The sequence below is a fragment of the Nerophis lumbriciformis genome, linkage group LG10 (genome assembly GCF_033978685.3).
Source record: "Nerophis lumbriciformis linkage group LG10, RoL_Nlum_v2.1, whole genome shotgun sequence".
Classification (NCBI taxonomy): domain Eukaryota; kingdom Metazoa; phylum Chordata; class Actinopteri; order Syngnathiformes; family Syngnathidae; genus Nerophis; species Nerophis lumbriciformis.
Window position 1 is genome coordinate 49,404,933 of NC_084557.2, and position 13,259 is coordinate 49,418,191.

The window sequence follows — 13,259 nt, forward strand, 5'->3', positions numbered from 1 at the left end:
TGCTGAATGACTTTTTTTGCTTACAGACGTGAAATGGCGGTTGTGTGAGTTGTGTGAGCGTCAGCAAGATGAGTTTACACGCCGTTGACTTTCAATAAGAACCTTTCGTTGCGCATTTGGGATGCTAGAGGCCTCACTGTCCATCGCGTCATTCTGCTTCATCTCATTGTGTCCAGATCTGATGCATTTTTTTTTAAATACTGTTTATTTGTCTTCTGCGTTTGTGTGGACCGCAGTGAACAAAAAGAGGAGAACCAGACCAAAAGTGTGTGGCTGCAGACTGAAGAAGACCATGTTGTCTCGCTGTGTGCTCAGTGTGTGTCATGTGTTTGTGTTGGTGCTGTGTGTGTCTGCGTCTGAGGACTTCGACTGGACAAAGAACGACCACGGCTCCTTCTATTATGGCACTTTTCCAGCTGGTATGACTCCTACATGCAGTACTTATTTATGTACATGTTGTGTAAATGGTAAATAAAAACAGAATACAATAAATCCTTTTCAACTTATATTCAATTGAATAGACTGCAAAGACAAGATGTGTAACGTTCGAACTGGAAAACTTTATTTTTTTGCAAATATTAGCTCATTTGGAATTTGATGTCTGCAACATGTTTTAAAAAAAGCTGGCACAAGTGGCAAAAAAGAGAGTATGCTCATCAAGCACTTATTTGGAACATCCCACAGGTGAACAGGCTAATTGGGAACAGGTGGGTGCCATGATTGGGTATAAAAGTAGATTCCATGAAATGCTCAGTCATTCACAAACAAGGATGGGGCGAGGGTCACCACTTTGTCAACAAATAAGTGAGCAAATTGTTGAACAGTTTAAGAACAAGGCAAGGCCCCGGGGGTGGATGAGATCCGCCCGGAGTTCCTTAAGGCTCTGGATGCTGTGGGGCTGTCTTGGTTGACAAGACTCTGCAGCATCGCGTGGACATCGGGGGCGGTACCTCTGGATTGGCAGACCGGGGTGGTGGTTCCTCTCTTTAAGAAGGGGAACCGGAGGGTGTGTTCTAACTATCGTGGGATCACACTCCTCAGCCTTCCCGGTAAAGTCTATTCGGGTGTACTGGAGAGGAGGCTACGCCGGATAGTCCAACCTCGGATTCAGGAGGAACAGTGTGGTTTTCGTCCTGGTCTTGGAACTGTGGACCAGCTCTATACTCTCGGCAGGGTCCTTGAGGGTGTATGGGAGTTTGCCCAACCAGTCTACATGTGCTTTGTGGACTTGGAGAAGGCATTCGACCGTGTCCCTCGGGAAGTCCTGTGGGGAGTGCTCAGAGAGTATGGGGTATCGGACTGTCTGATTGTGGCGGTCCGCTCCCTGTATGATCAGTGTCAGAGCTTGGTCCGCATTGCCGGCAGTAAGTCGGACACGTTTCCAGTGAGGGTTGGACTCCGCCAAGGCTGCCCTTTGTCACCCATTCTGTTCATAACTTTTATGGACAGAATTTCTAGGCGCAGTCAAGGCGTTGAGGGGATCCGGTTTGGTGGCTGCAGGATTAGGTCTCTGCTTTTTGCAGATGATGTGGTCCTGATGGCTTCATCTGGACAGGATCTTCAGCTATCGCTGGATCGGTTCGCAGCCGAGTGTGAAGCGACTGGGATGAGAATCAGCACCTCCAAGTCCGAGTCCATGGTTCTCGCCCGGAAAAGGGTGGAGTGCCATCTCCGGGTTGGGGAGGAGATCTTGCCCCAAGTGGAGGAGTTCAAGTACCTCGGAGTCTTGTTCACGAGTGAGGGAAGAGTGGATGGTGAGATCGACAGGCGGATCGGTGCGGCGTCTTCAGTAATGCGGACGCTGTATCGATCAGTTGTGGTGAAGAAGGAGCTGAGCCGGAAGGCAAAGCTCTCAATTTACCGGTCGATCTACGTTCCCATCCTCACCTATGGTCATGAGCTTTGGGTTATGACCGAAAGGACAAGATCACGGGTACAAGCGGCCCAAATGAGTTTCCTCCGCCGGGTGGCGGGTCTCTCCCTTAGAGATAGGGTGAGAAGCTTTGCCATCCGGGAGGAGCTCAAAGTAAAGCCGCTGCTCCTCCACATGGAGAGGAGCCAGATGAGGTGGTTCGGGCATCTGGTCAGGATGCCACCCGAGCGCCTCCCTAGGGAGGTGTTTAGGGCACGTCCGACCGGTAGAAGGCCGCGGGGAAGACCCAGGACACGTTGGGAAGACTATGTCTCCCGGCTGGCCTGGGAACGCCTCGGGGTCCCACGGGAAGAGCTGGACGAAGTGGCTGGGGAGAGGGAAGTCTGGGCTTCCATGCTTAGGCTGCTGCCCCCGCGACCCGACCTCGGATAAGCGGAAGAAGATGGATGGATGGATGGAGTTTAAGAACAACATTTCTCAACAAGCTATTGCAAGGAATTTAGGGATTTCACCATCTACGGTCTGTAATATCTTCATAAGGTTCCAAAAATCTGGAGAAATCACTGCACGTAAGATTGAATGCCGGTGATCTAGGATCCCTCAGGCTGTACTGCATCAAAAAACCGACATCAGTGTGTAAAGGATATCACCACATTGGCCCAAAAACACTTCAGAAAACCACTGTCAGTAACTACAGTTGGTCGCTACATCTGTAAGTGCAAGTTAAAACTCTCCTATGCAAGGCGAAAGCCATTTATTGGGGCGGCATGGCGTAGTGGGTAGAGCAACCGTGCCAGAAACCTGAGGGTTGCAGGTTCGCTCCCCGCCTCTTACCATCCAAAAATCGCTGCCGTTGTGTCCTTGGGCAGGACACTTCACCCTTTGCCCCCGGTGCCACTCACACCGGTGAATTGAATGATGAATAAGTGGTGGTCGGAGGGGCCGTTGGCGCAAATTGCAGCCACGCTTCCGTCAGTCTACCCCAGGGCAGCTGTGGCTATGAAAGTAGCTTACCACCACCAGGTGTGAATGATTGATGGGTTCTACATGTAAAGCGACTTTGGGTACTTAGAAAAGCGCTATATAAATCCCAGTTATTATTATTATTATTATTATTATTTATCAACAACACCCAGAAACGCCGCCGGCTTTGCTGGGCCCGAGCTCATCTAAAATGGACTGATGCAAAGTGGAAAAGGGTTCTGTGGTCTGATGAGTCCACATTTCTAATTGTTTTTGGAAACTGTGGACGTCGTGTCCTCCGGACCAAAGAGGAAAATAACCATCCGGACTGTTATAGGCGCAAAGTGTAAAAGCCAGCATGTGTGATGGTATGGGGGTGTATTAATGCCCAAGACATGGGTAACTTACACATCTGTGAAGGCACCATTAATGCTGAAAGGTACATACAGGTTTTGGAACAACATATCTTGTCATCCAAGCAACGTCTTTTTCATGGACGCCCCTGCTTATTTCAGCAAGACAATGCCAAGCCACATTCTGCAGGTGTTACAACAGCGTGGCTTCGTAGTAAAAGAGTGCGGGTACTAGATTGCATACCTGCCAACTTTTGAAATCAGAAAAACCTAGTAGCCAGGGTCCAGGGGCCGCAGGCCCCGGTAGGTCCAGGACAAAGTCCTGGTGGGGGGTTCAGGCTTCGCCCCCCGACGCAAAATGATTATTAGCATTCAGACAGGTTAAAATGTTGCTAAAACCATCACTTTTCTATCAGTCACAGTGACTTTTCAAAACAAAAATATTACAGCAAAAATCATATGGGTTGATTGACATGTTTATTCTGTAAGCTAACTTCAATAGTTTGAAATTATTTTGACAGTTAATGCCAGTTATCCTGTCAACCTTTCACAAGACTTCAATTTGTTAATTGAAAGTATAAACAGTATAAACACTTTTTACAGTAAACAAATGGTAAAACAGTACTAAACAATTCCATAAAAAAAAAAATTGGTGTCATTATTAACTTTCTGTCCAAGCTTGTATAATCTACTGCCTTGTTCAATTGTAAAAAATATTCTGTGCCTAAAATTCACATTTCTATCACAATTATCATACTGTAAACATGGTAAGCTAACTTCATTAAAATTAATAGTCCTGTCAATAGCATGGAATTACAATTCAAATGTAGTTTTTTTGTAAGCCTTTCAAAAGAATTCAAAATATGAAAAATTAATGAAAATTAATTTAAGCCATCAGACACTTGAAAAGTGGCACATCACATCTCTAATGTAATCATTTTAACTTTTCAACAGAAATAGCACTGCAAAAATATTAAGGACATACTTCTGTATTTTGGTAGTTATGCTGTCAACATTTAACAAGATTTCTTCAACTTGGACTTGAAAGCATAAATAGTATAAACACTTTTAACAGTATAACAGTACTAAACAATTCCAATAGATAACATTGGTGTCATTACCTTTTTGTTTGCTCAATTATTGCCTCCGTAAATAAAACTTCGGCATTTATCACATCCAAAGAATCTGTTTGGGCGACGAAAAACGTTGAAAGTTTTCCACTTGTATCGCTAGCAACGGCATTAGACTTGTGTTTTTTTGTCCCAACGTGGTCTTTTACATCGCTAATTCCTCCGTGTCCGATCGAAAAATCTTGTCTGCACAAGGTGCATTTCGCGTAGTTTTCACCCTTTTTGGAACGGATAATTATTCCCGGATAGGCTTTTGAATATTCTTCACGGAATGACTGCAGTTTTCTTTTCGGTTTAAGACTCGTTTGCGATTTTTCTCCGGCTGATTCCATGATCGTTCGCTCGTTTGGAAACAATGGCAACTGGTGCTTGGCAGCGGTGCTATAAATAGCCTCGCGCATGGCATTCGGAATTGCTCGATAGGAAGTTACGGGAAGCAGTGTCGATTGTCATTGTTGTTACGCGATTTCGGGAATAAAACTTTTAAAAATATATATTTTTTTAATTAATGAAAAACCGTATTTTTTATCACTGCAACCGTAACCCGGAATAAGTTGATGAAAACCGTACTAATTACGGGAAAACCGGAGTAGTTGGCAGGTACTAGACTGGCGTGCCTGTAGTCCAGACCTGTCTCCCATTGAAAATGTGTGGCGCATTATGAAGCCTAAAATAGCACAATGGAGACCCCCGGACTGTTGAACAACTTAAGCTGTACATCAAGCAAGAATGGGAAAGAATTCCACCTGAAAAGCTTAAAAAATGTGTCTCCTCAGTTCCCAAATGTTTACTGAGTGTTGTTAAAAGGAAAGGCCATGTAACATACTGGTAAAAATGCCCCTGTGCCAACTTTTTTGCAATGTGTTGCTGCCATTACATTCTAAGTTAATGATTATTTGCAAACAAAAGTTTCTCAGTTCGAACATGAAAAATCTTGTCTTTGCAGTCTATTCAATTGAATATAAGTTGAAAGGATTTGCAAATCATTGTATTCTGATTAAAGCGTTTATGAGAAAGGAGGGCATGTTTAAGGACACACAAATGGATCCTATTTTCAGTGAAAGTGTGACATAGATAAGTGGTCGCTTGTTAATCAGGATTTTCGTGGGGAGCCGGCAGTTCAGCCTATCAAACAGAGGGAGCCTGGGACAAGGATGGAAAAGGACTGAGCATCTGGGACATATTCAGTCACAAGAAAGGCAAAATTCAGCTGAATGATACAGGAGATTCCTCTTGTGAGGGCTACTACAAAGCAAAGGTAGGAGGTTGTGAAGAACATTGACGTGTTCAACGCAAATATTGACCTTCGTATCTTTGATAGGATGACGTCGCGTTGATGAAGGAGCTGAGGCTAAACCATTATCGCTTCTCCATCTCCTGGCCTCGACTCATTCCCACTGGTCTCAAATGTGAGTAACTTGCTTCACAGTGCGGAAATTAAGGGTTCAATCCTCTGTAGAGTTTGCATGTTTTCCCTGTGCGTTCTCCAACTTCTCCCCACATTCCAAAAGTTTGCAAGATTTGGTAATTGGAGTATCTAAAGTGCCCATTGGCGTGAATGTGAATGGTTGTCTGTCTATATGTGCCCTATGATTGGCTGAAGACCAGTCCAGGATAGACTCCAGCTCACCTGTGACCTGAATGAGGTCAAGTGTAACGGATGCCAACTAGGGTGGATGGGCTGTCAAATGTTGGTAAACCTCATGCCCAGGACACCAATGGGCCAGGACAACAAGCCAATAGCTTTGGATTTGGCTCGTTGGATAGCACTCTCGACTCTACCAGGGGACCTCATTTGAGACAAGATGCAAAGGTTGGACCAGGTGGGTTACTTTGAGGCCATTACCAAGATTGCGAGCAAGGTTTTGGGGGGGGTGAACGTAACAGAGGCCAGCTGGTGCCCTGACCTGGATTCAGAGCAAAGTTTAGGGGTCTCTGGTGAGACTCCACCTCACCTGTGACCATATTGAGGTCAAGTGTAACCGATGCCAGCGAGTATGGCTGCATGGTAGGACATTGCTAAACCTCCCCGCCTGGCAACTTCAGATCTGTGCATAGGTTTTAGCTCATTGTCTGCAGACCTGTCCTGGCACCTTACTGGTACCCTAACTAACAAGTATTTTGAGATACGAGCTTGTCTCTCGGCTTTTTGTTATGCTTTAAGTTGCGAGCATAAATTTGAGTTACGAGCCTCCTCGTTGCTACTTGGCATAGCGAATGCCACGGTGAACACCATAAGATCCACCCCCAAAACAACCGGTCTTGCGCTTACATCTAGAGATCGGCACTGCTGAGGCTCAATTGCTCCTCAACCCACAGCTTGGCTTTCTGCCCACACCTGAAGCTGGTCTGGGATACGGTGTCCAGACTCCGAAGTGGCAGTGTCCTCTTCGTCCGGCCCTGCTGATGACCAGCATAGGCCGAGCCAGTATGTAGGGAAGTCAGCACCTCCCAGGAGTAGTGACCTTCGTAGCACATCACCTTAAAAGTGTCTTTGCTTCTCCCACACTACCCTGATTGTGGGAGATGGAATAACTAGGAATATCCACGGTTTTCAATGCCATTACTTCCTGCTTTCCCAGCCTTATTGGCCAGCCATTCTTCTTCGTTAACTCATTTTGGCCGCTTGTACCCGTGATCCTGTCATAACCCAAAGCTCAAGACCATAGGTGAGGATGGGAACGTAGATGGACCGGTAAATTGAGAGCTTTGCCTTACAGCTCAGTTCCTTCTTTACTACAACGGATCCATAGTGTCTGCATTACTGAAGACGTCGCACCGATCCGCCTGTCAATCTCACCATCCACTCATCCCTCACTCCTGAACAAGACTCCGAGCTACTTGAACTCCTCCACTTGGGGCAAGATCTCTTCCCCAACCCGGAGATAAAACTCCACCAATTTTCGGGCGAGAACCATGGACTCAGACTTGAAGGTGCTGATTCTCATCCCAGTCGCTTCACACTCGGCTGCAAACTGATCCAGTGAGAGCTGAAGATCCTGGCCAGGGGAAGTCATCAGGACCACAACATCTGCAAAAAGCGGAAACCTAATCCTGCAGCCACCAAACCGGATTCCCTCAACGCCCTGACTGTGCCTATAAATTATATCCATAAAGTTATGAACAGAATCGGTGACAAAGGGCAGCCTTGGCGGAGTCCAACGCGCACTGAAAACGGGTCCAACTTACTGGCAGCAATGCGGACCAAGCTCTGACACTGATCATACAGGGAGCGGACCCCCACAATAAGACAGTCCGATGCACCATACTCTCTGAGCACTCCCCACAGGACTTCCCGAGGGACACGGTCAAATGCCTGCTCCAAGTCCACAAAGCACATGTAGACTGGTTGGGCAAACTCCAATGCACCCTCAAGTGCCCTGCCAAGAGTATAGAGCTGGTCCACAATTCCACGACCAGGACGAAAACCACACTTCTCTTCCTGAATCCGAAGTTTGGCTATCCGGCGTAGCCTCCTCTCCAGCACACCTGAATAGACCTTAACCGGGAAGGCTGAGGAGTGTGATTCCACGATAGTTGGAACACATCCTCCGGTTCCCCTTCACCAATTCATTTGATTTTAATTACACCTAACTGCTCTTGATGGGTTGTGTGGTTAGTGCCTTGCATGGTAGCTTCCGCCATCAGTGTGTGAATGGGTGAATCACGTGATGTATAATTTAAAGTGCTTTGGGTATCATTCAGGTATAGAAAAGCGCTATAAATACAGAACAATTAATTTCAAGGAGCGTCGCTGATTTACCAGTATTCTGATTTATGTGCTCGGTCACACAACCAATTGAGTTAGTAAGTTGAGGTATGACTGTGTTTTAATGGTTTTATTAATTTATGTATTAGGAATTACAAATGTGAAATGTATTTCATGTTTATTATGAAATGCAATAGCAACTGATAGCTCGTACGATGTCAATCCAAACTAAACAACTATCGCAATGGTGTGCAATAGAGATGTGCGGATAGGCAATTATTTCATCCGCACCCGCATCAGAAAGTCGTCAACCATCCGCCATCCACCCGGCCTAACATTTGATCAGAACCGCACCCGCCCGTTGTTATATATCTAATATAGACGATGCAAGGCATTAGTGAGGTTATAAAGCTTTTTGCCTGTTAAAGAAAGGAGACTGATCCAATGCAGCACAGACATTCGCGTGCCACACTGTCACGACCCAGACGCACACCAGTGCGCAATCATATGGGAGCCGCGCAGAGCGCACCTCCAAGCACGTCTCGCTGCCGGCGACGGCCGGGTATGGGCCCGACGCTCCAGCGCCATCCATTTTCAGGGCTAGTTGATTCGGCAGGTGGGTTGTTACACACTCCTTAGCGGGTTCCAACTTCCATGGCCACCGTCCTGCTGTCTATATCAACCAGGGTGAGCCCCACCCCTTTCGTGAGCGCACTGCGCGCGGAGTGACCCCTGTTACGCGCCCCCGGCAACAGGGGTGGCGGGCAGGTAAGCTGCGCGGGCGGCGTGCGCGGAGTGACCCCTGTTACGAGCCCCCGGCCATGGGGGTGGCGGGCAGGTAAGCTGCTTACCTGCTGCGCGTGACGCCGGCCGCGGCGAAGGCGGACGAGGCGGGGTGTTGGTGCGGTGGGCGCGGTGGTGACCCTGGACGTGCGTCGGGCCCTTCTCGCGGATCGCCTCAGCTACGGCTCCCGGTGGGGCTCTCTCGGGGGAAGGGGCCTCGGTCCCGGACCCCGGCGAGGCGTCCCTTCTCCGCTCCGTAAAAGTGTCCATCCCTTTTTCTTTTTTTTCTTCTGTTGTGGCATATGCAGCAGGTGCCTGCTCGTTTTTCGTATGTGGGTAACAACATTTAACTATGTATATATATTTCCGAATTGGTTTAACTGCCACCCGCCTGAATCTATTTAAAATCTAATTTTTTTATTTCAACCGCCCGACCCGACCCGCGGATAAAATCAAATTTTTTTTAATTTCATCCGCCCGATCCGCGGATAATCCGCGGACTCCGCGGTTGTGCCCGCAAACCGCGCATCTCTAGTGTGCAAAGTGTCTAGTGAGTGTATGTGTTGATAATACTTCTCTTTCTACTCAATTCCCAGCCGATCATATCAGTGAAAGAGGAATTCAGTACTATAATGATCTGCTTGACCACCTGCTGGGAAACCAGATCACTCCCATCGTGACATTGTATCACTGGGATCTCCCACAGGTTGATGCACACATGATCCCTATCTCTCCCACCTGTTTATAATTAAATAAACTCACTCTCTGTTAATTCATTTTATTTGATTCAATAGGTCTTGCAAGAGAGATATGGTGGATGGCAGAACATAAGCATGGTCAATCATTTCAATGACTTTGCAAGCCTGTGCTTTGAGAGATTTGGCAACCGAGTAAAATACTGGATTACTTTCAGCAATCCATGGGTACGTTTGGTTTGTATTCAGTCACTTACTAATGATCTTTGACTGACTCAATATCTTGTTTAGTCTGTAGCAGTGGAAGGCTATGAAACGGGCGAGCACGCTCCTGGACTGAGGACGAGAGGAACGGGAGCATATAGGGCTGCCCATCACATCATTAAGGTAGCACAAATCCACTTTCTTCCACTTAGACAGTTACAACAAAGCACCTCAAGATAAAATGATGTTTTCCGACAGGCTCATGCTAAAGTTTGGCACACATACGACACACAGTGGAGAGCAAAACAAAAAGGTAGGCAATCCTTTAGCATGTGGAGCATTCTGTACGACTCTTAGCAGCACACTCTTGTTTGCTGAGAGATGGCGTTTGCACCTGCAGGTCTTGTCGGCATCTCCCTGACTGCAGACTGGGGAGAGCCTGTTGACATCAGCAACCAGAAGGACATTGAAGCAGCTGAGCGATACGTCCAGTTCTCCCTGGGCTGGTTCGCCACGCCTATCTTTCATGGGGACTACCCTCAAGTGATGAAGGACTTTATTGGCAAGTTCAAGCACAGTTGATGTAGAGCCAAAATGTCAAAGGGCCTCTCAGCCCAAATGGTTTGTTCATCTGGCTCTAACATGTCAAGGATTTGTTTTGTCCCGAGACCTCACGAAGAGACTTGTACACAAGCAAAGCTGTTTTTTAAAGGCTATTCTCTGAGCGACAGGAAGCCAGTGCAGTGACATGAACACTGGACATATTTCCTGGCTCTAGTCAGGATTTGAGCAGCAGCAACATTCTGGATGTACTTTATAAAATTAATTGTGATTTGCTGTTTTTCCAGGGAGGAAAAGCGCCCAGCAGGGTCTCGGGGCATCTCGCTTGCCCTCATTTTCCCCTCAGGAGAAAAGCTACATCAAGGGCACCTGTGACTTCCTGGGCATTGGTCACTTCACCACGCGTTACGTCACCCAGAAAAATAACCCGTCAGGCCGCGGCACCAGCAGCTACTTCATGGACCGCGACTTGGCTGAACTGGTTGACCCCCAGTGGCCTGACCCAGGCTCTGAGTGGCTCTATTCTGTGCCGTGGGGTTTTAGACGTCTGCTTAATTTTGTTAAGGTGACTTGTGATTGGCATTGTCTTGATTGGTGCTGTGATATCTTTAACATTTGTCACTTTCCTTTTTAGACTCAGTACGCAAACCCAATGATTTACGTGACTGAGAATGGAGTCTCTGAGAAGATGCAATGTACAGAGCTGTGTGATGATTGGAGAATACAGTATTTTAAAGACTACATCAACGAGATGCTCAAAGGTGACCTTACAGCAGCATGTTATTAGGATCATGTCAATAAGTAATAAACAGTATTTTTGTTCTCCTCTCAGCTGTCAGAGATGGGGTCAATGTGAGAGGTTATACTGCATGGTCCCTCATGGACAAGTTTGAGTGGGATGAAGGCTTCACCGAGAGGTTTGGTTTGTATTATGTGGACTTCCGTAACAAAAACAAACCTCGCTATCCCAAATCTTCAGTTCAGTTTTACAAGCGCATCATCAGCTCCAATGGATTTCCAAACCAAAGAGAGGTAAATGTGTGGGCACACTCGCTTTAAAGCATGGGCTTCAAATGAACAAATCATTGTTTATGTCAATGTGTGACACAGAAAGGCATCAAATGCATGGACTAAACGAGAATTTAAGTGTGGGGCAGTACTGTACAGTAGCATACCTGCCAACTTTTGAAATCAGAAAAACCTAGTAGCCACGGTCCAGGGGCCGCAGGCCCCGGTAGGTCCAGGACAAAGTCCTGGTGGGGGGTTCCTTCGCCCCCCGACGCAAAATGATTATTAGCATTCAGACAGGTTAAAATGTTGCTAAAACATCACTTTTCAATCAGTCACAGTGACTTTTCAAAACAAAAATATTACAGCAAAAATCATATGGGTTGATTGACATGTTTATTCTGTAAGCTAACTTCAATAGTTTGAAATTATTTTGACAGTTAATGCCAGTTATCCTGTCAACCTTTCACAAGACTTCAAATTGTTAATTGAAAGTATAAACAGTATAAACACTTTTTACAGTAAACAAATGGTAAAACAGTACTAAACAATTCCATTAAAAAAAAATCGGTGTCATTATTAACTTTCTGTCCAAGCTTGTATAATCTACTGCCTTGTTCAATTGTAAAAAATATTCTGTGCCTAAAATTCACATTTCTATCACAATTATCATACTGTAAACATGGTAAGCTAACTTCATTAAAATTAATAGTCCTGTCAATAGCATGGAATTACAATTCAAATGTAGTTTTTTTGTAAGCCTTTCAAAAGAATTCAAAATATGAAAAATTAATGACAATTAATTTAAGCCATCAGACACTTGAAAAGTGGCACATCACATCTCTAATGTAATCATTTGAACTTTTCAACAGAAATAGCACTGCAAAAATATTAAGGACATACTTCTGTATTTTGGTAGTTATGCTGTCAACATTTAACAAGATTTCTTCAACCTGGACTTGAAAGCATAAATAGTATAAACACTTTTAACAGTATAACAGTACTAAAAAATTCCAATAGATAACATTGGTGTCATTACCTTTTTGTTTGCTCAATTATTGCCTCCGTAAATAAAACTTCGGCATTTATCACATCCAAAGAATCTGTTTGGGCGACGAAAAACGTTGAAAGTTTTCCACTTGTATCGCTAGCAACGGCATTAGACTTGTGTTTTTTTGTCCCAACGTGGTCTTTTACATCGCTAATTCCTCCGTGTCCGATCGAAAAATCTTATCTGCACAAGGTGCAATTCGCGTAGTTTTCACCCTTTTTGGAACGGATAATTATTCCCGGATAGGCTTTTGAATATTCTTCACGGAATGACTGCAGTTTTCTTTTCGGTTTAAGACTCGTTTGCGATTTTTCTCCGGCTGATTCCATGATCGTTCACTCGTTTGGAAACAATGGCCTCGTGCTTGGCAGCGGTGCTATAAATAGCCCCACGCATGGCATTCGGAATGGCTCGATAGGAAGTTACGGGAAGCAGTGTCGATTGTCATTGTTGTTACGCTATTTCGTGAATAAAATTTAAAAAAAAAAAAAAAAATTTAATTAATGAAAAACCGTATTTTTTATCACTGCAACCGTAACCCGGAATAGGTTGAAGAAAACCATACTAATTACGGGAAAACCGGAGTAGTTGGCAGGTATGCAGTAGTGTCAAGGGATAGTCCAGCAGGGATAGTGATAGTCAGCTCAGTTTTAAAACATTGATACTACCAATACCAAAGTTCCGGTACTGCTTGTTATTCTCAAATTTAAACATCAATATTTGGACACATTTGGGGGTAATGCATGTTCGTTGACATGGCCTAATTTCAGATATTCTGTGTTAAAAAGCAATACAATTTTAAAACGGCTAGTCTGATGTAAGACTCACGTTTACTTTGTTTAGTACTTTAGTAGTAGTGCTAAACCGACCCACTTTAATTCAACATGTGTAGTAAAAGCATAATTAATTTGCATACAAGTATAAAGTTA

At 45.2% G+C, this 13,259-nt stretch overlaps 1 protein-coding gene across 5 annotated transcripts in view; it reads left to right on the forward strand.

The window, feature by feature from the left end:
* Positions 1 to 247: 247 nt before the first annotated feature.
* lctlb (lactase-like b) overlaps positions 248 to 13,259 on the forward strand; it is a 24,463-nt gene continuing 11,451 nt past the window's right edge. For all 5 annotated transcript variants that reach the window (XR_012050649.1, XM_072913986.1, XM_072913987.1 and 2 more), the window contains exons 1-11: positions 248 to 419; positions 5,417 to 5,577; positions 5,641 to 5,728; positions 9,408 to 9,517; positions 9,606 to 9,734; positions 9,798 to 9,893; positions 9,969 to 10,023; positions 10,111 to 10,276; positions 10,563 to 10,836; positions 10,906 to 11,032; positions 11,104 to 11,303. Coding sequence is in view for 4 of the 5 variants with exons in the window: in XM_072913986.1 (XP_072770087.1) it covers positions 293 to 419; positions 5,417 to 5,577; positions 5,641 to 5,728; positions 9,408 to 9,517; positions 9,606 to 9,734; positions 9,798 to 9,893; positions 9,969 to 10,023; positions 10,111 to 10,276; positions 10,563 to 10,836; positions 10,906 to 11,032; positions 11,104 to 11,303 (1,533 nt within the window). In the remaining variant the exon portion in view is untranslated. The remainder of the gene's footprint in view (positions 420 to 5,416; positions 5,578 to 5,640; positions 5,729 to 9,407; positions 9,518 to 9,605; positions 9,735 to 9,797; positions 9,894 to 9,968; positions 10,024 to 10,110; positions 10,277 to 10,562; positions 10,837 to 10,905; positions 11,033 to 11,103; positions 11,304 to 13,259) is intronic.